Source organism: Rhipicephalus microplus, chromosome X (genome assembly GCF_043290135.1).
Source record: "Rhipicephalus microplus isolate Deutch F79 chromosome X, USDA_Rmic, whole genome shotgun sequence".
In the NCBI taxonomy this organism is placed as follows: Eukaryota; Metazoa; Arthropoda; class Arachnida; order Ixodida; family Ixodidae; genus Rhipicephalus; species Rhipicephalus microplus.
The window spans coordinates 186,658,606-186,684,774 of NC_134710.1; the positions used below are offsets into that span (position 1 = coordinate 186,658,606).

Genomic DNA, 26,169 nt, shown 5'->3' on the forward strand with positions numbered 1-26,169 from the left:
GATTCGACACACCACCACCATGAAAGGTGTCTCAGAAGCTAGATATAAGACGTTAGGTTATCGGTATGTTTCAACAAAGGACCACCATTCAGTGTAACTGTCGATTGATTTGCACCAGTTTCTTGCATTTAGTTGTGTAAGTACTTTTATGCCATTGTTTATGCCCACTGAAAGAAAAAAGAAAGAAATAAAGAGAAAAAGAAAGAAAGAAAGAAAGAAAGGAAGGAAGGAAGGAAGGAAGGAAGGAAGGAAGGAAGGAAGGAAGGAAGGAAGGATGGAAGGAAGGAAGGAAGGAAGGAAGAAGACAAGACATGAGACAAACGAGTCTGCAAGTTTATTTGTCCTAGCCCTCGCATCTGTGCGTCGCGGGCAGCACAAGCGGATGGCTCTGTGTCTGTGGACGAGACACAGATGGCGCCACGGAGCATTTCCAGCGAGACGCCAGGAAAAAATCGTCTGCTCCCCTGCGAACATAACCGCGCGTGGTAGCGGGGAGCCGCAAAGCGAGGGCCAACCGGCACGGCAGGCGCACGCAGCTCCAGAACCGCAGCCGCTGGGTAGAAGAGAGGCACGCATCGGGCAACAACCCGCGGCTCCATCAGGGTGATTACCTTCTGCCGTTGCTCCTGCTGGCCGGATTACACTCAAGCTGGACATGTCGGCCACCGCTGGATACGACTACGACTACGCGCCAGGTGAGCGTTCCCACGCCAGGGTCCGCATATGGAAGCCACGTGGGCCGCCCGCCTCATCCGACGCTGTCGCGACATCGCGCCGGATGGAGCACGGGAGGATGTCCGGCCCGTTGATGCGAGCGAATATTTCTTTTTTTTTTTTGCCCTACACGGCGGGATCGCTGAATGCAAGCGTATCTCATAAAGAAACTGCGCGGCCCCTCATACTCCTCGGTATAATTTGCCATGTTCCACCCTTTGCCGGGTGCTGCTTCCTTTGCCGGGTGCCTTCGCCAAGTTTGTGATGCAGCGCGAAGCTATGCATTCGATCCGGTTACATTACAAGTTTGCGGTTGGCGTAACTTGAGCGTGGTTCATTTAAGTTTCACAACAGTATTCCGCTCTCTCCACTCCAATGCCTCCCCCCCCCCCTTTTTTTTATTCATTTTAGCACGGCCTCGCGTAAAGGGTGCCGTAATAGTATCATATTTGCACATCGGCGGCGGCGATCGTGCGCAGTTCGTTGTTTCGAAACGCTCACGACCAAAGCAGCCGATAGAATCTATTTCCCTCCAAAAACGCTACGATTATGCCTCTCACAACTCCGTACGTCGTACACGATGCCATGCAGACGCCCGTAAAGACGCTTCTCCCAGCTTCGATGCACAATGTTGATGATCGCGTTGTGACAGATATGATTATTAGGGTTCGCTCAATCTCGCACTCAATCTTCGCGCCTCATGCGCATCATGCAAGCACCGAGCGAGTGCAATGTACGTCGACGCATGCCTGACTCCTCCTTCATTCCTCAAAAGGACACTCCCAACATGGTGACTATTGGGAGCAGCAGAGTTTGCTTTTTTTCTTTTTTTTACATGACTGCAATTCGTCACTGTCGTAGACGTATCTTCCGCGCATAAGCGGTGTTCAGCACTCCCATCGCGCGAATGAGATAACTGAAGTTTCAAAGGCTTGATTGATTGATTGATATGTGGGGTTTAACGTCCCAAAACCACTATATGATTATGAGAGACGCCGTAGTGGAGGGCTCCGGAAATTTAGACCACCTGGGGTTCTTTAACGTGCACCCAAATCTGAGCACACGGGCCTACAACATTTCCGCCTCCATCGGAAATGCAGCCGCCGCAGCCGGGATTTAAACCCGCGCCCTGCGGGTCAGCAGCCAAGTACCTTAGCCACTAGACCACCGCGGCGGGGCAAGTTTCAAAAGCTACGTTGAACTAAACTGGTTCAGCTGTTACCAGAAAGGAGCTTTTGAAGCTATAATTGTTGAACATATTAAAGAAAACAGTCAGCCAGCGAAAAACAGCACCTAACGAAATGCATTGCGTGATTCTCTATTCACTCTTGCTTTAAGGCTGCACATTGTGAAACGTGCGTGAGAGATAAAACAAAGGTGCCCTTAATTCTCAAATTTGGACTGATAATTCGAATTGGTCGTGGGGCCGAATCACCTGCCAGGTGACTGTATTCGATAAGAATGAAATAAGGCATGCTCGTTTGTTTACATCATACGTAAGGAATCAATAAACAGATAATCAAGGTTTCGGCATATCATCAAAATTAATCGGGAGCGTTCCGGTGACTGAACCATGTCACATTTTCCACGTCCTACTCTTTGTTGACGCCGGCCTATATTTGATAACTTTACATTGAGGACAGACTGCATTCCATACGTTTTTTTGGGGGGGTGGGGGGGGGGTTAAATTAATAAGCGCCATTTCAGTCAGTAACGCATTCTAATGATGGGTGTCGTGAAACGGACAGCCTGATGAAACGTCCGCTTTTTGTGGGAAAGCCTAGTAATCGCATGGTGTGTACCCAGGTTTGCAATTTTTTTTTTGGTCTCTACTTTTTGCTCTCTATACAATTCCCACGTAAGTGTAGTGCAGAAAATTGAATTCCCTTGACAACTTTCGTGCCATCCGCTATATATTTATTGCGAAGACGGCTGGTCGACTTTGCTAATGCTATCCTGATTCAGAAAAAAAATTAGAGCTTGTTCATATCTATGGCAGTTCTGACCTATCGAAACATTCTGTGAATGCATGTACGGGCGTTTCGATGAAAATGTTTACGAATTCCATGTGATGGCTCGGAAAAAAAAATGCTGCTACACTGGAAACTTGTCTGCAGGATTCACAGCTGAAAATAATGAAGGAACAAGCTCCACGAAGCGGCCTATTCACGAGCAAGGATTATGCACATTTATTCAGCCATCCGTAATAACAAAATATGCTGTGAAAAAATTGTAGGTGACTCGTCAGCGTGAAACATAACTTAATGGACCATAGATATTTGCTGAATTTGGCGTCAGTCTCAAATCTTCTCATGAAGCACGCTGCGGTATTGGCCAGCGCACTCGTGAGCCCAACCGTAATCGAGGCCGGTTGGTTTTCTCCTATATATAGGTAGGTTCGAAGATTCTCACATTTACAGTACAGTATTATAGGTTACGTCATGTTTTTGCAGTTCAATAATATATATACAGGGTGCCCCAGATATCTTTAGCATGGTTTTGAAAATTCTCCGATGCGCCGGAAGATGATAGCAAATGCGTTTCTCTTACCCTCGTACGGAGTTAGTCAGACTGTTTTTCGTGTTCCACCTAAATGGTTAACTAGTGAAGATTAATTAATTAACTTTGAAAGCAGTAAAGGTAGGTAAATATTTCCTATTGGAAAGACGTATATTGATCTGTCAAACACCCAGTTAAACAGTTTCTAACCTTATATCTATTCAGTATTGGTGTTTTTCAGAATGCTGCGGATGGTCACCGAATAAAAAAAAAAAAGTGACGTACGTGCTTGCGCGCCGCAATTGCAGTGCTCTCGAAATTCGTGCGTACGAACTAACGTCACTCTTAGCCGGTTGTACCGCCGCCTAAAAGACGGTAGGTGGAAGGCGAAGACATTGGTTATTTATTTATTTATTTACACTTATACCCACATCGCCATTCAGGCATTACAAAGGGGGGGGGGGGTTACACAGAGAATTTATACATCATACATTTTAAGAATATTGACAGAGAAAAAAAAACTGAATTTGAACCATAATTACTATGGGGAAATAGTGGCATAATACTCTTGTAAATGCATATGAATGACAAAGATAATCTAACCTATATAGACGAAGATAGAAAAAATGAACATGAAAAATAAAAAAACTATGTGATAAGAACAAAACATTGCACAAAATTCAACTGCAGCCGAAGCAGAATGAGATGTCAAAGAGCGGCCGCAAAAGCTTCGTTATCTAGTATGCTGACCGCGTCATGAGGCAGACGATTCCATTCAGAAACTGTTAGAGGAGAGAGTACTTAAAAAAAAAAAAAGATTAGTCCTGCAGGTATATTCTCTAACCTTGGGCTCGTGATCTGTTCGTCTTGATATATAATGAGGCTGTAGATTGTACTGATTACGGTCTATTCCAATGTGGCCATGATTTACGCCAGCGGCATCGCTTCCCTCGCGCTGATTCATGATTACGATAAGCACTGCAGACGCAGTGAGTCTCGTTTGCCCTGCTTTAAGAAACGGTTGCGTCATTGCGCCATAGCTATAAGGAAAATGAATATGACCGAAAAAAAAAAGAACCTTTTGAAAACGCCGATCACCGTGGAATAACGGACACCTCGATGGCCGTAGACCGTTTCTTTTTTATTGGTGTTATGTTGAATCGGCGAAACGCGCTTTCGGAAAACGTACTCAAGTAGGTCATCCTGTGTTGCGATACAACACTGGAACATTTTGAGAAAGTTTGAGTACGGCTGGCGAAATGACATGGCATATTTCAGTTGTCCTCTCCTGCAAGGCTTTTGGGGTCGTCGTTTCCGTGTTGAATACGTGAATGTAGCCCCGCACACACACACACAAAAAAAAGCCAAGGGGGATAAGGTCGGGTGACCTTGCCGGCCAGTGTACGGGTCCGTGGGGGGGGGGGGGGGGCATCTCGGTGGCGTGCTGAGAGAGAGATTGTGGTTATATCAGAAGAAAAGAAAAGAAAGGTGCCGACCCGTAACTGTCTCTCCTTACGAGGACACCTCAACAGGTCAGCAGAGGAATGGGATATGGGGAATAAAAGATATAGAGAGAAGGAATAAAAAGAATAGAAGGAAAATAGATGGATAAGAAGCCGCCAGCCAGCGAGAGGAAAAAAGAAGGAGATAGGAAAGTGGAGATCCGGTCGAAGCAGTCCAAGGGCGGGGTGCCACAATGCGAGAGCTGCACGGCATCAGGAGACCGCGGAGGGCGAACCAGTCGGCGGGAGCTACGCTGAAGTCGGAGATCGCGAGGGCACAACCGTCCAGCTTGAAATCCTCCGAGCGAATCCCCGGCGTGCTGAGGACCGAAACGGCGTACTAGTACTTACACAGGTTCGCCCATACCTAAAGGCTACCCATACAGGTTCAAAACCAGCGAGGGCAAGCCACCACGCTATTGCAACATTCTCTTCATCACATTCTTCTCGCCTACTATCACTCCTGAAGCTAGAGGCTCTTTTGACTAGCTAAATAAAAAGAAAGAATGAAAAGTGCGATGAAGAAATGGCCGCTTCTTCGAGACTCCGGCTCCTGATAGTGCAACCGATAGCGAAAATGTGTTACCGGAGAATGACAGCTCCTTTCGTAATGCGCGTGCGCCATGTTATATGTGAAATATATTGCTGAACCTACTTTTTTACAACCATTGTTCATAATCAAAATTTGCTCTTGCGTGCGTGCTAATTTTGCAACAAAGAAAGTTTGCCGGAACAAAAATGTCAATGCATCATTAGCATTGACAGAAAAAGGAGGCATAGTATGCAGGTTTGATGAATGCAATAAACAATTTGGAACAATACTTTAAATGGCGAGATGATAAGAATCGTTTAGATGCCGACTTCATCATTCTCTTTTGGGTGGTTGCATGTAATTTACGAACTTCGTATATTACGTTCAAACTAGACAACTGGCCGGTAAGGTCCATTTGTTGTTGCACAATTTTTCTAACCTTGTGGTCTTCTGGCGGGTCGTACGATGAGTGGACGTGCAAGGCGGCTTTAGGTATATAGGGGAAGCCGCTCATTCCCTTGCCCAGAACAGTTAAGTGGCTTTTTAGATGTGAAGTGCAGCTTATGGCGGAAACATTGTCCCTCCCTCCTTGCCACTGCGTCCACACCCCTACTGCGCATGCGCGTCCTATCCCCCTCTCTCTCCTTCCCTACAGTCCCCGTGTCTCTCCCTCCCGAGTCGGGCGACGAAAAAAGCGCCGGCGGTAACGCTGAGTGACGGTGCCTAGGCGATGGTTGTCGAGGCGTTTGAATTCGTCCATCATGTTCTTGTACACGTTGTCGTCCTTGTGGTGGAAGCGATGGTCACCGGCAACAGTAGGGAGGTAAAGGTTATGAATGGTGGCGCACCTGCTTAAGGCGACGATTTTCTGCACATAATAATAATAATAATAATAATAATAATAATAATAATAATAATAATAATAATAATAATAATAATAATAATAATCATGAGGGGCGCTGAAATACACTTGCCATGTCCGCCGTCCTATCCAGTCACGCCAATGCTCCCTAACCTACTGCCCTGGAAAGTTCACAATGCGTGTGCTTCACTAGAGCTGTGGGCTGACGCCCCATCATGCTGACCACAACGCGCCGAGGCAGTGGTATGTCGCAGCGGAAGTCTTCAACATGCCTTTTAAGAATCTGACTTACGCACTTCCTGTCAGTCAGTGTGTTGTTGAAAAATACTGGGCCAATATTTTTGCTCTGATGTGTGCCACTGCAAACACTAAAATACCATTGATATTGGTGGCGCAATTTTCCGAGGCAGTATAGATTTCGGCCACTCCAGTAGTGTGAACTGTGGAGATTTACTTGAATTTCGGGAAAAGGTGGCTTCGTCAGTCCATATTATCTTGTCTAGAAAGTCACTGTCCCGTTCAGGTTGAATCAAAATCCAATTCACGAAGCCGCGTCTGTTTTGACCAACCTTGGGCTCCTGGAATTGATGCAGGTGCAGCTGCTTTCGGAAACCTCCAGGTTTGGACACTCCGGTCTCACGCTACGTGCACGTGCTATTATGGATTCATCGCCATATACGCCAACCGATTGGAGCGCAGCTCGTCACTTATACGGGAAGCCTTACAAAACAGCCATTTCGCTTCAATGATTCATAATTATTCACTATATTCATCCGGCTAGGTCACATTCCAGGATGACAGGTGTGAAATATTTGTGCAGCCTGCCGTCTCTGTCTACCTGTAACGCATATGACATGAACCATGCCTGCTTTTTCTTCGTGCGAACAAGGCATCGCAGTCGCAAGAACTTCGCTTCAACACCGGACACACGAGTCTGTCGCTTTCCGAAACTGCTGCGTCTGTAAATCGCCTTGTGCAGCGATAACGGCAACCTGCTTGCTGCACACCCTTGTCGCTTCTAAGCGGCGGTACACCTGGCTAAAGGCGGTGTAAGCTCGCATGCGAAGAAAAGTTTGAGAGCATTGCAGTCGCTGCGCGTAAGCGCGTATGTCACGTGGTCTTTTTTTTCTTGTATTTTGCGGGCATCTGCACACCAATTATGAATCGATAGTAAGGCAGAAAATTTTTAATTGGGTGTTTTACAGACCACTCTACGGTTTTTCTATAGGAGTTATTTGCCTTATACTTCGTTGCTACCAAAGTAGAACAATTAATGTTGAGTAATTCATTAATTAAGCGGAACGCAAAAATTAGCCCGGCTCACTCCATACCACAGTAAGAAAACTGCATTTGGTCTCGCGCGTTCTTGGGGCGCGTCGGAGTATTTTCAATGCCTGGATAAAGATATCGGGGACACCCTGTATATTAGCAATCAGTGTAAGCAGAAAACAGCGCTTACTTCGTCTGCTGTAGATGTCCTGATTATACATATAAAAAACTTCGGGTCACAAGCTAAGAGACAGAAGCGGCGGGTCGCTCACTCTCTGTTTACCATGGGACCGAATCCGCAAAACATTTCTTTGGCAAGTCTCCTTTGCCGTTGGTACGTCGCCTTCACTTATAACATTCACAGCACCACGGTATTGGCAGAAAAATCCTCTTACTAACAATCCTCGCATAATATGTTTTTGTGAACACGGGCTCATTGACCCAAACAGGCTTTCTGAGCGCTGGTACACAGTATTTTCTTCATGCCTCGCCGCGGTGGTCTAGTGGCTAAGGTACTCGGCTGCTGACCCGCAGGTCGCGGGTTCGAATCCCGGCTGCGGCGGCTGCATTTCCGATGGAGGCGGAAATGTTGTAGGCCCGTGTGCTCAGATTTGGGTGCACGTTAAAGAACCCCAGGTGGTCGAAATTTCCGGAGCCCTCCACTACGGCGTCTCTCATAATCATATAGTGGTTTTGCGAGTGGTTCTTAATAAAGAGAAAGGAAGAGAAAAGTGAGCCCCGTTATTGTCTGCTTCAGTGAGCGACACCGCCACAGGGCTCACAAGGGAGGGGGGTGAGGAGGGATAAAAAAGGGTAGAAGTAAAGATATAGAAAAGAGAAAGAAGAAGCAACAACAAACTGAGGGGATAGGAGAGACAGGAAAGATGGAAGCACGGTCACTGGAGTCCGAGGACGGGGTACACTTGCGAGAGATGTTGTCGGCCTCTGTAGATGGCGTAGAGCAGGTCCAGTAAGTCAGAGCTTCACTGTCGTCGAAGGTCGTCGGCGGCAGGAGGTGACGTTGGGCGAGCCCAGTCGGCCAGAGCTACAGTATTTATCAGTACATATCAACAGTATTTTCTTCATAAAAGAAAAATACGTTGTATTCAAGCAAAAGCAAAAATGGCTATGCACAAATCCTCGAGTGGACGTAAAACGAGTGCCGTTACAATTTTATGTAATAACGGTGTCGCTTTTGCGGCTGCCTCTCATATATCCACAAAGAAATGAGGCGAGAATCTGAAGAATTCAGAAGTGCTGGCACTGCTGCATCTTACAGCGACACCATATAGTTGTCATAAAAGAGCTCCAGCATAAATTCCATGTTTGCGCATATACGAATAAATCGCGAATACTCTGAACGAACGTGCAGAACATGGCAAGTATGTACAGCCACTGAGGTATGCCTATTGCTATATTTTAATATCACAACACTGTTTCCGCTGCTTAAGTTCTGCAGCACGCTCTCTGGATTGCTAAAAAATAATGGATACGCAAGACAAGCGCTGACGCTTGTTGATTTTATTGAAATTTCCACGTGCTCAACGTCATTGTGAAGATTCGTCAGAGCTGTGTACTTTTCCGTTTCCTGTCATCGCCAGTGGCTTTCAAGAGTTATTAAGGAGCGAAGAATCATTTATTCGCTGCTTTACGATTCCGTACTCCAGAACATTTCGAACTTTGTAGAGTCTTCCCGGGTGTTGTGTAAAAAGACGCGACGCCTGAAACATGGGTACATGCGCAGACACACGTCATGCATGGTGCAAGTCGACTGCCATCCTAGACCTAATGTCGCCGCTCCCTTTGACATTGTGTTCCCATGAAAGCGTATTTCGAAATCTTTGTGGCGCAGTGTTTTCATCGGACTAAAGTGTTTCCGTCAACAGATTACAGAAAAGAAGCTGTGTGCATAATTGCGGCCGTTCCACGCGATGAGCATACCAGACCGTTTTTCGAAGCCTTTACTCTACAATGAATACCCGACATGTAGAATTCAGTTTTAATGAAGCGATATCGTACTTCTTGAATGAAGCATGATTCTTTTCTTGCTGATTCAGCGCGTTCGAAACCCTACACCTTCCCATATAGCACACGAACCACATGAGAGTGGAAGATCTCTTACACAAGTACTAATTGTGGTCGACAAATTATGTGCTACTTACTGCCACTAACATTAAATATTTGCCTGCAATAAAACATTCGTACTTTTCGTTTCGTATGTAATATTTGTTTTCATATTGTGTAATGACAGCTGCTGTTGCTATGTTGTCCAGTGGTGCGAAACCTCCCTCTGCCAAGCCTTAGTGACTTTTTGATTTCATCCCAAAGCATTATTGTTGTGAATTTCGAAATGTCTCTCTTAATGTTGAAATAATGTTGAAACACCTTGTGCAGCAAGCGCGAACCGGTAGACTCGAAAGATGGCGCGATGGAGTGTTTGTGCCCCTGGCTTATACCTTGATCGCACCAGAACGCGCCCTATGGGCATGTGGGAGAGTGCATTACGCATCTCTGCTGAATTCACTTCTGGATTTTTTTTTTGAAGTGCACCGAAACTTAGACAAGGTGAAATAGACAGAACAGCGCTTACGCTCACTTCATCGTGTATTCTTCATCTTGTCTATAGACAAGATGAAGTTGTTCTTAAGCACATGTGCTCAACAACAACAACAACAACAACAACAACAACAACAACAACAACAACAACAACAACAACAACAACAACAACAACAACAACAACAACAACAACAACAACAACAATCAAAATGAACGTCAACCAACTGGCCCAACTCGCCGTCTTGCTGACGTCCGACGAATGTGGACGACTTGCTTACGGCCTATAGTTGGTTTGTGATATGTGCCGGTAAAATGACACCAAAACTCGGGGAAAAAACACCGGAAGGTCTGTCTTATCACGTTTGTGTTCTTTTCTGTATTTTTGTGTCATTTCAACGGCAACTATGTCTGTGCGTTTGTGAGTGGGAGCCATTTATTGCTTTAACTCGGTATGTCTACAAGGAAAGTGGATCTAAAGAGAAAACGGCTTTTGAGTCAAAATCGTATACCGGGAGCTTTGTGGTGGGAGGTGTGGGTAGAGCGGAGGGGCAGTCCATTCATTGGGGCCGTGCTCCACATCTGTGCGCCAACAATACGTGAATCAAAGACGAATACTTGCGAGCGCAAATGTGGAGGTGGGCGTTTGTCGCCTTCTATTCAATGTGTGCGTCGGGGGTACGTGCACGTGTTTCTTCCCTGCGGTCGTTGAATGCTGGAATAATAGGGCGACAATCTCTCCGACATAGAAAGGCGTTTATACGACAGCCTGCAGATGAGGGCCGTCCACCCCTCGACCCACGCGTGCAACCGTCGGCTGCAGGCGCGCATGGCGCAGCCGCCACTACGACTTTTCTGATCGGGGTTGCTGCAAACCTTGTCATCGGCCAGTTGCTGTCGTATGCATTTGCGAATACCTCCGGAGAGACAATCACGCTTCCGCTGAGCATTGCAGATGCGCCTCGCAAGCTTGCCTTTTCTGTGGAGCTCGTCAAAGAAGGCAAGGCGCAGCCACGTGCAGGCTTGTGGATAACGCCGAGAGAACAAACGAGACGAGCACGAGAGCATGCAGCCATCACCCAGAAGCCATGTGGTCGCCAACAACCTCAAGCTGAGGTCAAGTTCATATCGCCAGTAGAGCGAGGAGATTAGTCAGGGTTGCATACTACGCATTCGCTTCTTACCGCTCGTCTTCTTCCCTTATCTTTTTCTTCCTTTTGCTATGATGAATAGTTTTACTGGTTTTACGATACGACAGTCGTCGACGAGAGTGGGAAGGAGAGCTGTTGTCGCCCGTGTAGATAGGCAAGGTTTCCTCCCTTTTTATCTTCTTCTCTCAGAAGTAGCGTTGCGTTCGTAGGCTCGTTTGACCGAACAAACTGTGCCCATTGTCCGCCGCGGCGGAGCAGTGCTCAAAGGTCGCGGTTTCGATTCCGGCAGCGGTGATTGCATTTCGATGTAGGTGAAATAAAGTCCCGTGGGCTTTGCAAACTTGAAAAAAGAAAGGAAATCACCTTTTTTGTTCTTTGCGATTTGGGAAGGGAGCATAATTGTGTATATTTTTCACATTCGTGATTTTTTTTAAAACAGTATTCCTGCATGGTGGCTGAAACTAGCTTTTTGGAAAGCAAGCGTAGTGAGCGAACACAGGCCAAGCCCCTGCTGTGCACTCCGTCTTTATGGTTCATTTTTATACAAAAAAAAAAGAGAACTACATTCGTTCTTGGCCTTCAGAGCAAATCGGTTCGAATACATTCATCTCGCACCTTCATTACACCTTGTGTTTGTCGCGCTTGTCGATAAGTTGAGATGATAAGGCTAGAGAACTTCATCAGCAAGTCTTCATTTCGCGGAAAACCAATACAGTTATCTTGTAAATTTGAATAAGTGTCGGTCACGTTCTGAGGCGCTGAACGCTGAACCAGCAATATATTTATCGTTGAACCTCTTAGCCTTTTCAGCGTTCTTCGAGGTGAATCGCGAGCAGGGTGACAACCAGTATGCTGTGATAGACATGAGCATTATTTGTGACGCAATTAGGCCGAATAGCGCGTGCAAACTGCCCGATGCAAGTGTTGGGCTGATAGGAGCTCCGTCGCAGAGTGTCTGTGGCCTCTGTTTAGATTCGGAGTCCTAAGGACTGTGACATTGGATGTTGTTGTTCCATTTAAATATACCAGTATCGCGTGAGCAAAATTTCTGAAATAGTTAGGATTAAAGTCTGGCCAAACTGCAGTGAATTTGCTGAGAAACGTTCACCACAATCGACGGTATACATTGTGGATAGAGCTACATGACAGCTCACAAAGGAAGCAATACAAGAATTACCAGAGGTTCGAAATTGAAAATTTGACTTCGGCATTGATTACCAAGATTGTAGCTATTAAGCAAAATAGTTGAACAGTGTTCAAATAATGTGACAAAGTATCTATAACCTTAAACTCAATTATCTTAAACCCTTCTTTTTTATTACTTAAGCATCATTATTTCATGTATGTTTCAAGATAAACAGTTTATCATTCTTTTTCTCGTATTCTACATAAATGCATAAGCTACTGAAGTGGAATCGAAATATGGATGTTATAGTTTTTGAGTTACATATTTTCATAGATTCCCACTAACTCAACGTTTTTGTCCCAATGGCAAAACATTCGTGCGCAACGGAAGATTGTTTTAAAGGTCCACCCATTACGAACCGCTCAAGCACACGTTTGCGTGTTGCCTCACGTATACTTCGCTGATTCGATGAAAAGAACAATTATGGCGTAGTGGACACTTAACAACTATACTTACAGCGGGCATTGTAGGATAGTCTGAAAGTGCCAATGTTAAGCGTACGGTCATTCGTTTCCTCACGGCACGCGTTTTGTATACGCATTCACCGAGAACTTGCAAGCCAGGCTAGCGATTGAGAAGGTGATGCCTACGGAGCCCGATTACGCTATCGCATTCTACTCTTGAAGACGAAGTTAAATAGCCCTTCAAAATATTAATTATTATTATTATTATTATTATTATTATTATTATTATTATTATTATTATTATTATTATTATTATTATTATTATTATTATTATTATTATTATTATTATTATATCATCGCATAACGAGGAAAAGCCTTCCCATATTTTGCCAAATATAAATAAAAAATAAAAGCATGTCCGCCATAATAAATGATTATCACGTGTTTCCAATAACCATTCTTGCTCTCCAAATCTGATTTTTTCGCTTCCTAATTTCCCGTTGCATGTGCAAGGGCACTAACAAACGGGACGCAATGCTGGTATATGTATCCCTGTATTTATAATGTCATGCACGCGTTGTCGCATGTCAATGGAGTGGATGTACTTCATCCAAACAATCGTGTCGGCAGAGATCGTCAGCTACAAACATTCTTCACGGCAAACACCGCAAGGGCGACCTGCTTGCGCGATGTTCTCGGTAGGAGCGAATGGCGGCTCACTGACCCTGATGGCTCGAAGATTACTCGGCATCGTGGTGCCACGCGCTTGAGGTTAGCTATGCTGGGAACTTTCTCGCATTCATTATCATTCAGTATTAGTGGAGCCCACCGATCATACGGGGCGCGGTTGGACTGTTGTGTGGTTACTTTAGGGTCCACGCGAGGAAACCTTATCGTCTACTGGCCGCCATCTCCGCGATGGCGACGTTGAGAAGCGTTCGTTGCCGAACTCCGCTGATTCGAGACAACGGAAGCAAGCGGGCCACGTTGACATCCTCCTAAACGCCGTCGTTCGTTAGCCCACCAGCGCGGCTTATCGCCTCGCGTCACTGCCGAGTGAATGACCTCGGTCGTCCTCTCCGGAAATTTCGACAGATGCGCGCGATGAGCCTGCCCACGGAGAGAGCCGGAAAACCAAGTGCGGTGGACTGAGCTCGCATCCCGCGTTTCACTGAGCGACTGTGACGTCTTGACAGCACTCGTTGCGTAGCGTCGCGGCACGTCGGGTGGTGACAGCCGTTGTCACGTTTGGCAGGAGCGTAAGTTTCGCATTGAGCCAGCGAAGACGGTGCTGTGAAACTCGAGTCTCGATGGCGCCAGGTTTCCCATCGCGAACAGTATAACGTGAACAGACTTGGCGTGCACAAAACGAGAGTGAGAGAGCGAAATGCTATAGAGCACCTTGTGTTCGACAAACTGCTGCAAACTTGTGCTGCGTGTCCTGCCACCGATTGGTTGAACAAAAAATTAAATGTATGATGCATCTGGTAAGGGCTGGCCCCTTACTATGTTGCGGTGCCTGTGCGAGAACTTAATGAAGCTCTCAACAGTTATTCTGAACTTTTACAGGAATAACTGCCCCTCTCTGTGCTCATACGGCTATATCGAGGGAAAGCTGCCTCTCCCTAAGCTATAACGAATGCCGCTCGGCTCCGCTGTTCCTTCACATTTGGCACCATCTCCGTGAAGGTGCTCTACTTTTTTTTTCTTCGCCAAGGTACATACTTCGGAGAACACCTTCGTTTTTTTTTTTTGCGTGTCGTGACTTGACGTGCATTTATATCTGTCTACTTACGACGAATGCGCGAGAATGTTTCAACTATAAGTTAGCGCACTGACAGCGATGTCGCTAAAAGTGATCGACGGATAGAATGCGGCTTGTGTTATCGATTACAAGCGCTTATGAATTCCTGTTGATTAGCGTGCAAATAGTCGCTCGCACGTTTTCCGCAGGCAGATGTGCTGTGACACGCTGTGCTCATTGAATCAAGCGCGAAAGTTTCGCCTCGCTCCGCGTGGCTGTTTGACTGAACTAGCTTTTGTTTGTTAGTTGTTTAGTTGCTGACTTAAGACAAATAATGAATGCCCATCACCAATTTTTCTCCCCCCCCCCCCCCCCATTGTATGAAGGAATTAAAGATGTCGCTCATTGTACCTGTCGCTTTCGTCTTCATCGGCGCTGTATACGTGCAAGTTCAATATGTTACACGTACCAACAATCTATAGTACTGATACCCCGCTTCATAAATGTTGCAACCGGGTTTCCTTTCCGGTTAAACTTTCGCGCATCCTGTCGGCCGCCGTCTGCGTATACCTCCTGCTCAGCGCGATGCTCCGGACTCGCCTACGCATTCAGACGCCCCAAAGGCCGAGTTGCTGTGCGGCGTAGGTGGCCGGAGGGAACGAGAAAGCGCGCGCAATCCTCCCCGTCACTTAATCTTGTCGCGGAGACGAAGAGGCTCAGAAATTTTGAGAGGGCGCTATACGCACCTGTCTATTACCCCAGCGAAACAAGAACGGCCATACCGAGAAGGCGCGAATGGTAGCGAAGCGTTACCGTTATTCTTCCTATCACTAGTGAGCACACACTGCTTGAATAGTGCCATTCAAAAAAAAAAAAACCCTGTTTGTTTTCTTTTCGTCTCCGCACGAGCGGTCTGGAGTAGCGCGCGCATCTAGACCGGCCGTCGTCTGTGCAGCTCGCGGTATTGATAAGCCGCGGCCGTCTATTTTAATTTGTTTTTGCGTCTCGCCGCGCGTGCAGCACAGCCGTCTGAGCTATTCGTTGGTGGAGATGGAAAAAGAAAGAAAAGCATGACATGCCACGGTGTAGCATGAGGAGTGCAGCTCCTTTTTTTTATATATATATATGAAACGGATACGAAGGATGGAACATGTGTGTATAGAACCCGCTCTCTGCTTATAACACGTGCGCACGTGTGTTCTTATTATATTGATCTCAGTATTTCTGACACGGCACCGTCATTCCTTTTTTTCTTTTTTTTGTCTGGACTATGGACTATGGTTTTTCTTTGCCACTATTTTATTTCAATTGTTTATGCTGGCACTCAAACCTCAGGGCTGTTTCCTGGGCACACTAATCAATAATTGGTTCAGGAAGCTCGTATTTATTCCTAGAGTGGTCATGTTGTTGGTGTGTAGCAGGGCGTGTGCACGGTGAAGCGCGCGTATACGTACATACCTCTGGCGGGGCATCATGCATCGAGTGCAAGACGTGAGCTGGGCGTGTCTGTGCGGACAGTCATCGAAGATGAGAGGTGTCTCTGCTTTCTGTCGAGTTGAAGGAGCCCGAGCTCGGCCGGTTGCGTGTAGGCCTCGTGGGATGCGCCCACCGCAGGATGGGACCAATTGGCGCAGAGCGGCGCTCTTCCCCGCATCCGTCAAGAACGAAAGGGGCTCCTGCTGCGCCCACCGCAGCAGCTCGGCCATGTAAATCCTCGCTATCAGTTAGAGCCGTCTGAGTCACCGTCCAGCTAAAGCTGCTTACGATTTTCTTTACACCCCCACCACCACCACCACCACCACCACCACCACCACCACCACCACCACCACCACCACCACCACCACCACCACCACCACCACCACCACCACCACCACCACCACCACCAACAACAACAACAACAACAACAACAACAGACAATAATAATGTCTGGGGTGCTAGGTCCAAAAACCTCGACATGATTATGAGAGAAGCCGTAGAGGAAGGCTCTAGAAATTTCGACCATCTGGTGTTTTTAACGCGCACTGACATCGCATAGAACACCGGCCTCAAACATTCCGCCCCCATCGAAATGTGACCGCCGTGGGCGGGATTGGAAAGGCAAGTACGTTCTGTGCTCAACTATTTGAACGAAGCCGCTTTGACGGGGCAGCTTTCCTCGGAGGATAGGCACGATGTTTGCATAGGACCTTCGGAGCTTGAACGCCCTGCCGCGGAGTCGTAAATACCTACATAGATAAGCTCGGCTGAATTTCTTTGGTCAGCAAACACAACTGCGGCCACTGCCACGTTTACAGTCAGCAAGGTGATCCTGATTACGCGTCGCCGGGCAGAGCTACGGACTTTTGTAATTACGATCAACCTCGAGCTGTGTGAAGTTGCGTCGGTCCTGGTAGTTTTGAGAGGGCTGATGGGTACCACTGGGCTTCCGATTTACAAAGAGTGAAATGCTTTCACAGGTCAATGGTTGGCTGCGTCGTCACCTGGCGATTCACAAACAGTCTAAGCCACAAGAGAGGCCGAGGTAAAGGCGATCACTCGTCTAAGGAGGGTGTTGCTAGATTCAGATGTGCCTTCTTCATTGGGCGCCAAGCTTGACAATAACGTCACGTGAAGAAATATTCCCTGCCATAGCCTATTCCTACCCCGTTCTTAGGAATCATTCCTTTGAGAAAGCATCCTTTCAAGGGGAACGTGAAATATTATTCTGCAAATGTGTCTGCCAATTTGCTTTTCGCTGTAGAAAAGCAGAAAATGTTTCTAATCTGCACCTCTGGTGCTTCAACCGCAAAACCAAGCCATTAAAAAGCATGACACACACACACACACACACACACACACACACACACACACACACACACACACACACACACACACACACACACATATATATATATATATATATATATATATATATATATATATATATATATATATATATATATATATATATATATATATATATATATATATATATATATATATATAGTTTCTCCTTATCTAGCTTTCTATCCCTCTGTCGGCACTCGTTCTCTCGCACGTCAAAGCTATTGCGTATCTCACTCAGCAGAAATGGTCGCAACCGTCTTGGGAGCGGAGCAGAAGGCAACCATGGAGAGCGTGGGCAGATTCATGATCAGAACGATTTTGTCGTTACGACAAACGGCCGACCTCGAGCATAGCGGCTCTGCTTTAAAACTTTAAAACGGGGCGTTCGAGTGATAGCGGCTAAAGGTCACGGTTTTGCATTTGTCAGCGCTTAAGCTCATTCACCATGGTGCACACCTACGTGATATGCGGTTGACAGCATGTTAAAGAGCGATGTATTCTTATTGCTTGAATCCATTTCTTTTTTGCATAACACATATTTGAACAATCTAATTTTTACCTAATTGGAATGTCAAGTCGTTTATATGTATGGAGACAATTGGGGGGGGGGGAGGATAACACAATAAGGGAACGCCGATCGAAACGCCAGCAACGAAAAATAAAGCGTATTGCCAATCAATAAAGCGTCGAAAGCGTTTGTATTAGGCGACAGTCGGGGACATGCTAAAATAGTTTAGAGACGTCTGTGAATGCGGGATTTATTTGAAAGTATACATGATTGTTACTAAATATGTTACCATCTTTAGTAAATTCTATTATTTGTGTCTCGCATGAAAAGCCATTTCTTCAGACTCACGTTGGTTTGCGAAATAAAATACCAACATCCACAAAGCTTGGTTCTTCTAGTTACTAACCTTGCTCTATATATCGCCCTTATTGCTCTTCACCTTAAGCCACCAGCCACTGCTCTTAGTGTATATTAAATGCGGAACCACAAGCAAAGCAGACACCAAAAATATTCATGCTCCAATCTTAGCAACCATGATTTAAAGTGGCCTTCCGATCGAATTCCATATTCGACTTGAAAAACTGGGGAAAATCCGTCGTGTGTGTGTGTGTTGAAGGCTTCTTTACGATAAGGTCACGTCGCATCAACATGTCGGCTTAGCGCGTCTGTGTCTTTGTATACTGTGTACGTACTGCATATGATGAACGCGTGGTACCTATGTGGTTATTCCACTCGCACGGGTCTCGTTTGGGAGGCGCTATAAAAACTGTACGAAGCACCGAGCTAAGAAGCGCCTTCCTATGCTGAAGTGTACTTATACTGAAATGCTCGGCCTGTAAATTTGGCTGAATAAAAGTCTATTACTACTGCTACTGCCCGTCGTAGGTACAACAATCTGCGTTCGTTTTAACGGTGGAGCTGTTTAAGCTTTTTGTTGCGCCGGTTCGCGTGGAAACGGGTGCCACAGGAAGCGAGTACGTACCAAGCAGCTCCAAGTATAGCATAGCCATGCGTAGTATGATGTAGTAAAAGGGGGGAAGTGAAGAAGAAGAAGAGGAAGGGAAAGCGTGGCATATTCTTGCACAACAAGAGGGTGCGAAATGCAAGTGAGGGTGAGGAGGGTCAAAAGGAGAAGGGGAAGGGGTAAACCACGGCACTGCGAGCATATACCATGTATAGTGTAGAATAGCAAATGGTGCTAAAAAGAGGTGACAAGAAGAGGGTGTAATGCAAGGGTTAAGAGGAGGGCAAAAAGGAGAGAGTGAACGTTGAAATAGATAAAGAATACAAGATGAAAAAAAAAAGATGTAGACACTGATAAAAAGAGGTAAAAAGATGAAATATTGGAGAAGGATAAAAAAAAAAACTCAATGTTCGTTCGCCAAGTGGGGGCGCTTGCTTGCCCATTCCGCTGTTTACCAAGGTTGCACAGGCATAGAACTGGCTTTAATTTATTTCTAAACACCGCTATAGGAAAACGCTACCAAAACAGCTCGCAACTGCTGCGTATTCTATGCGTGGGCAGACGGTTGTAGTGCGCACGTTCACACAAACGGAAAACGGCTACTGCGCACACACAAAAAAAAATCAGCAGGCGGAGACATTGTTTGGTGTCTCGCTAAGCGATCGCTCAGAGGGACGGCGGCAACATATATATGGCTAGCGTATAGCGAGCTTATGCATATATACGCGGCAGCTGCACAGGCTCCGCCGCACGCGTTGCGCACTCGAGCGAGCTGCCTGATGAAGCAAGTTTGCCCCGATGCCATGGGGACAATAGCCGGCGTCGTAATGTTTACAGCATGAAGTCGCAGCTACGACGTGTTCGCTGTGCTCTTTTGTGTCGTTGCGGGCTCCAATTTGTACGCTTAATTTGTTCGGATGGTTATACATTCTGGGAGTGTCGGGATCTATGCCGCTATATATACGCCGAAGGAATGAAATGGAATGACGATAATAATAATAATAATAATAATAATAATAATAATAATAATAATAATAATAATAATAATAATAATAATAATAATAATAATAATAATAATAATAATAATAATAATAAAAACTGATATTACGTTTTGTTGATGAGATAGTGATGTGTCCTCAGGTGTAAGCTTTAATACTCGGGCCTGAAACATTAAAACCTATGTGCTAAGTTGATTTTTATCTGCTTACTCTTTTTCTGCCTAAGCATTTGGCTGCAGCGACGCTAGACGCCTTGACATCATGTTAATAGACTACATTGCTTATGCTCATTTCACGTTTTGCGAAGCTGCAGTTATTGTTTCCACCTTATCTTTTTTTAACGTGTATCTACGTTATGAACATGCAAGCATGGTAAAAGAACAAAACAAAACCTGTACAGGTTACACCAGTGCAAGTCCAGTTCACCGTGAGCGAGATGCGGCGCGCTGTTGTCGTCGTTGGAGCTCTTCGCGAGTGCATTCTTTCTCGACGTTTTTGGGGCGCGTGATAAGAATTCGCCCCCCTTCCCCCCCGGTGGCGACATCCCTTCAAGTCTGTGCTCGACCGACTTCCTGTCCGCCCATGCACGACGCGTGTGCAACACCAGAGAAGACCGATCATACCGACCGTGGGCGGTGGTCTGAAGCCAATACGGTGTCGGACCTTCTCTGTGGTGGGCTTCGAAACTCTCGCTATAGACAAGCGACGCCATGAACTCGGGGAGACGAATATCCCGAGCTTAATCCGAAGCTCTGTGAAACCGCCGAACGAAGCATCAATGTGCAACGTGCGACGGAAGCATGTCCAAAAGCCGCCCGGGAGAGGCGATGACGTTGCGGACACGGCCATAAAATGTCGACGTACCACGTTGTGCCCGGCTAAATTAGGAATGTCCGCCACGAAATTCGGGTCTCCGCGTATGCACCCTAGTCGAAAAACACGCCGGGTCTCCGATCGCGCAGTGCGTTCGCAGAGAAACGCATGCAGGCAACCATGCGTGCACAATAAAAACATGCGCATGCTTTCTGTTCTTATATGGCATGGCGTATATGTAAATATGCCTCGCTGTCTGTATCCCTTCGCAAGCGTTAGTCGCCCGGAAGCCCATATTGATGCCAATTTCGCGTTGTGTATTCTTTCTCACGAATAAGCGCAGGATGTTAGCGATCAATGTTAGGTTTTGTCATAAATTGAAAATTCCCTTTTTCACTTTCGAGAACTTGCTTGTTTCGGTCACAGAAACGACAGTAAGGGCAAAATACATAGATATGTGAAGAGGCATTGTTTGAAATGATGGCAACAGCGGTGATACACTTATATGCACTGTTGAATGCACATCGCAATTACCCCCATGGTGAAAGAGGGCTGCTCTGTATTTGCGTTTAAAAAGAAAATGCACACGTATCTAGTATTACTTAAAAAATATTTTTTTCCTCTCCCTATGACATCACACAGGTTCTTGTTAAAATTGGCGTGTATAAATATCTGTCGCATATCAATTTAGTAAGTAATAATGGCATGGTTGTATATATATATATATATATATATATATATATATATATATATATATATATATATATATATATATATATATCGTGGTGTTTTACGCGTTGAAACCAAAACATAATTATGAGACAGGCCTTATATACCCGATTATGATTTTTTGCCACTCGGCAATTCATAACGTGCCCCTCAGTCGAAGTACGAGACCGTTTCCACATTTCGTCTCGGTTGATTGATTGATTGATTGATTGATTGATATGTGGGGTTTAACGTCTCAAAACCACTATATGATTATGAGAGACGCCGTAGTGGAGGGCCCCGGAAATTTAGACCACCTGGGGTTCTTTAACGTGCACCCAAATCTGAGTACACGGGCCTACAACATTTCCGCCTCCATCACATTTCGTCTCCGCCGACGCGTAGCCTCCATCGGCAGGTAATTGAACTCGCGCTTGCGATCGTGCGCAATGCCATATCCGCTAAGCCGCAACACATGCATGGACGGTGCCTGACTCATTGCATTTAAAAGTGCGGCTATGGTAATCCGTAAGAACTCGTGTGTCTTTCCTACACTATTGCATAGCACTTTTCGAAAAGCTCCTGTATCGTGCCTGCGTGATGGCAACATTGCACTTTATTTCCTTTTTTTTTTTGTAAACGCAGTATATAAACATTGAAACAATAGTACTCCGTGCGAGGTGCGTTCCTGAAAGAAGTCGTGCATGCTGCAAAGATTTTCTCCTTTTTCTGTTTATACTTTCGCTCATAGGCGTGCGAATGAGGGGGGTGGGGGGTGGCCCCCTTCCCCTAGTCACCTGAAGGTGGCGCAAAGTCGGCCCCACACATTGACCTAATGGGAAGGGGGGCGCTACTAATGGGAAGGTCGCCTTGACGTGACACCGTGTTATTGATTGTAATTAACGCCGCAACACCGTGGCCTGGCTATTGAGGGACACATGTAGGATGAGATTGGACCACGCGGTTGTTTTTAACGCTTGTCACAACGTTACAACGTAGGGGTCGGGCCATGGTATAGGGCTGTCACAACGTATCGTGACAACCCCTACCGTGACCCAAAATGGAGCCCACGACCTGTCATATATAGTCGGGGTCATAGAGTATCTGAACTACAGCTGTGTGGTTGACAGGACACCTACCTTCTTGCAGATTACGCGTGTGAGAAAAAAAGAAACAGTTATATTCTGTCCCTATACATGCTGCGTCAATCGTAAGCATGTACTGTCAGGTACGATGGTTAAATGACCGAAAAAAAAAAGTTGAGGTATAGAATTTGTGAGGCCTAAGACATCTGACATTGACCGGTTAAGTCAAAAGCCGTACGCAGGATCATGCTGGTACACACACTAGGATTCCATGAGCGCGTTGCCGAACAATGCTCCGAACGTATACAGCACTCGGAGCAAGCACCTTGTTGGTATTTCACTGCTCACGCTATAGGTACTCCTCACGCACTATGTCCGAAATACTGTTAGCAAGGTGAAACAGTGATGTTCTATCGGGAAGATATAAAAGAAATATTTTCTTGTCGTAATTTGTTTATCTTACACTGCGTGTCTGGCTCCCCCCCCCCCCCCCCACACACACACACACACTTCCCATTCTTTTTCCTAACGTAATACGTAATATTTTCTCTGTGTAGTGGTAAGTTGCAGAATAATGATTTGCTGTAATCCCCAAAATCACGCGCGCCTGTAGGCTGGTCACGTTGTTGTTAATTCGTTAGCAGGTTTCTCGGATGGTATTATTTTGCCACCTTCTGAAGTTGTTTTCAATCATCTATCGTAGTATCCGCTACACTTTCCCTGCTATTTTGCAATCCGATTTCTTCGACCATGCAGGGCGTTTGCTTTTTCACTGCTGACAATATGCATTGGGGTGTTGTAAGTATAATTGCTTGAGTTTTTCTTCTGTTGATATCACTCGTGTTGTTTGCAACATGCTTGGTGCTTACGATAAAAAAAAAAACAACAGTAAATCAGGGACGACACAAGGTCTTGCTATGAAACATATCCTAGCAAGCACGATGCACCGACCTGTTTGGCAGTCACGCAGTTTCTTTTTTTTTTTTTTTTTGCGTGAAAGAGGAATCCGCTCGGCGCGGTCCGAAGGAGATGCTGCACGTCCGGCTGTTCAATTTCTCACGCGCGCTGTCGCAGCGAACGACATGCGATGCAGTTGGACCTCACTGTATAGCATGACGTTTGTCATTAAAACGCTTTAGAGAAAATAGCGGACACAACTGCCGTTTCATTACCTGAGCAGCTCGCGTGACGGCATACACGTGGCGCCATGGCCGTAGTGTTCCTTCAGGTAAACCCCAAACAACCTCCCAATTCGTCATGCCAGCCTTCTCTTAACATGACGTCACGAGGAAGTAAACTCCCTATTGGTTCATATACCAGGGATATATCAGTTGTGACATGTCTTACGCTCTGCCTTGTCATGCAGTCACACGCCGGTTCTTCCTTATCTTTCATTGTGCGCGATTGAAATGTAACGAAAACTATCGATTAGAGCCAGACCGAACGGCGTTCCAATTTCTTCTTCTATTGCAGTGCGTGCCTGCACTCGTTTATCACCTCATCTTTGTCCACATACTCCCGAGCCCCGGTAGAGCTCTCGAGCTTGCGGAATTCGTTGGTGGGTGTTCTTAAACACTTGCTTTCTTGGGATTTTACTCGTCAAGCTCGGATGATGTCACTGCACTCCTTTTTGTGCGTTTTCGATTGCGCAAGCAAGATACAGCATGCGTGTAGCCCAAAAGTGCGAAATCCTGACAGGCTCAAAGCTTAGTGCCGGTTTTGCTAAACATATTTCTGGCAAAAACTTGTTATTTCTGGGGTCTTATAGCGCAGACATTGTCGCAATGTTTTATGAAGAGATACGAAGGACGAAACAACGCTCGTATTTAAACTCAGAGGGTTTAGGGTTTTTTTCTGCGTATACTCGTACTCCAACATGGCACCTTCGATGACGTCCAGGCATCATAATTACGTGTTGGTTGACCTGCTTCAGTGTGAGAGGCAGCTGAAATGTTGATGACCTCTGTGCTTGACTTATTATCAGCACGTAACGTTATCAGCACGCGATGTGCTGATAACATTAACCAGACATCACATACTTCTTGTCCCACCATGGTGGTAGCTTGCCGGTTTCAGTGACGTCAGTGCAAGCCACCTACAATGTCTTATCTACGTCGTGGCGGCTGCACTTCGATGAAGTCGGACTGCGAAAGCACCTGTACCGGGTACTGGGCATGAGTCGACGAAACTCGGGTGGTGAAATACAGCGTACACGTCACCGATCTAAGGCTTGTCTCGCAATCAGATCGCGGCCAAGAACCAGTCTTCATATTAAACGGGCCAGCACAAGTGCATAGTATGCGGTGCAAATCTTACACCGGGCAATGTATACGTGCATGCATTTCGGTGTTGTGTGTGTACACGTGCGACTCGAGTGGCACCGAGTGCATTCACTGGAGTTCAGCTATTTTCTTACCGCGTATATAGCACGGATGAACAGTCATTGAACTTCTTTTTCCCCCCGAATGTTTCATTGTGTTTGCCGTCTCTTCTTCCCGCTTAACGCAATGGCAAGTGTATGAAGTTGGGGACATTGGTGATGCAGAAATGTTCTGCCTAGCGCCAAGATTTAACACTCATAGAAGATTTTGTCTTCATCCCTTTTCTTGTCCTTTGTCAGATTTCTTGCGCTTAGTCAACAGTTAGATACAATGGCTTTCAGAAATTTCAGTGTTTGTTTTTAAAAAACAGTGCAATATCCTACACTACCGTATCGCATCATATCCATTCTTTGGTTTTCCGTTCTTTGCAATGGCTGAGTGTACAAAACTGGTAGTTTTCATCATTGTCATCAGCCTGACCACGCCCACCGCAGGGCAAAGGCCCCTTCCATGATCCGTAAATCAACTTGGTCTTGTGGGTTCTGCTGACACGTTATAGCTGCGTACGTTTTAATCCCATCGGTCCACCTAACTTTCTGTCTCCCCTTCTTGCATTTGCCTTCTCTGGAAGTCCCCTATGTAAACCTTAATGAGCAGCGATTATCTGGCCTGTACGTGCTACGTGTCCGGCCCATGTTCCTTTCTCTTAATTGATTTCAACTATGACATCCTTAACCCCGGTTTGTTCCCTGACCCACTCTGCTCTCTTCTTGTCTCCTAAGGTTACAGCTATCATTTTCCTTTCCTTCGCTGGCTGCGTCGTCCTCAATTTAGGCTGAACCCTTTTTGTAAGCCTCTGTGTTTCTGCTGCATAGGTAATTACCTGCAAGATGCAGCTGTTATATACCTTCCTCTTGAGGGTTAGTGGCAGATTACCATTCATGATTTGAGAATTCTCGCCGGATGTGATCTGCATCATTCTTATTCTTCTAGTTCTTTTATCCTCATGGTTCGGCTCCTCGGTTACTACCTGTGCTAAGTTGACATATTCCTTTACAAGTTACAGCGTCTCTCCACCTATCGATAAGTTCTGTTTCCTGCCGAGACTGTTGCACATCACGCTAGTTTTTTGCATATTAATGTTTAGACCTCCCCATGTACGCTAGTCTTAATATGGCTATTCCGCAGACAGTATGAGACGTGTGCGCTTAGTAGTGCGCACGGGGTCTGCCAGCCTTAGTCATCCAAGAAAGGGGCGGGTGGTGCTTAGTCGGCCCCAAACATTGATAGGGAGGGCGGTGACCCGACTCGGGGAGGGTGGGGCGCAAAGTCAGCTCCATACCTTGACATAAAAGGGAACGGTTCAGTTTGGAATTTAGGGGTGTGTGGTTCGGTTCAGACTTCGTAAATACGTGCAATAACTTAATTAGAAGCATGTTAATTCACTACCGCAATATCAGGATTTTAGATCCGAGTTGTACGTTAAATATTTTAAACTTACCATCACTGTTGTTTTATATACACGTCTTT

General features: G+C 45.9%; 1 protein-coding gene across 1 annotated transcript in view; it reads left to right on the plus strand.

The window, feature by feature from the left end:
- Window positions 1-517: 517 nt before the first annotated feature.
- Window positions 518-26,169, plus strand: part of LOC119177293 (b(0,+)-type amino acid transporter 1) — a 115,215-nt gene continuing 89,563 nt past the window's right edge. The window contains exon 1 of the mRNA XM_037428751.2: window positions 518-695. Coding sequence (XP_037284648.1) covers window positions 656-695 — 40 coding nt within the window. The 5' untranslated portion in view covers window positions 518-655. The remainder of the gene's footprint in view (window positions 696-26,169) is intronic.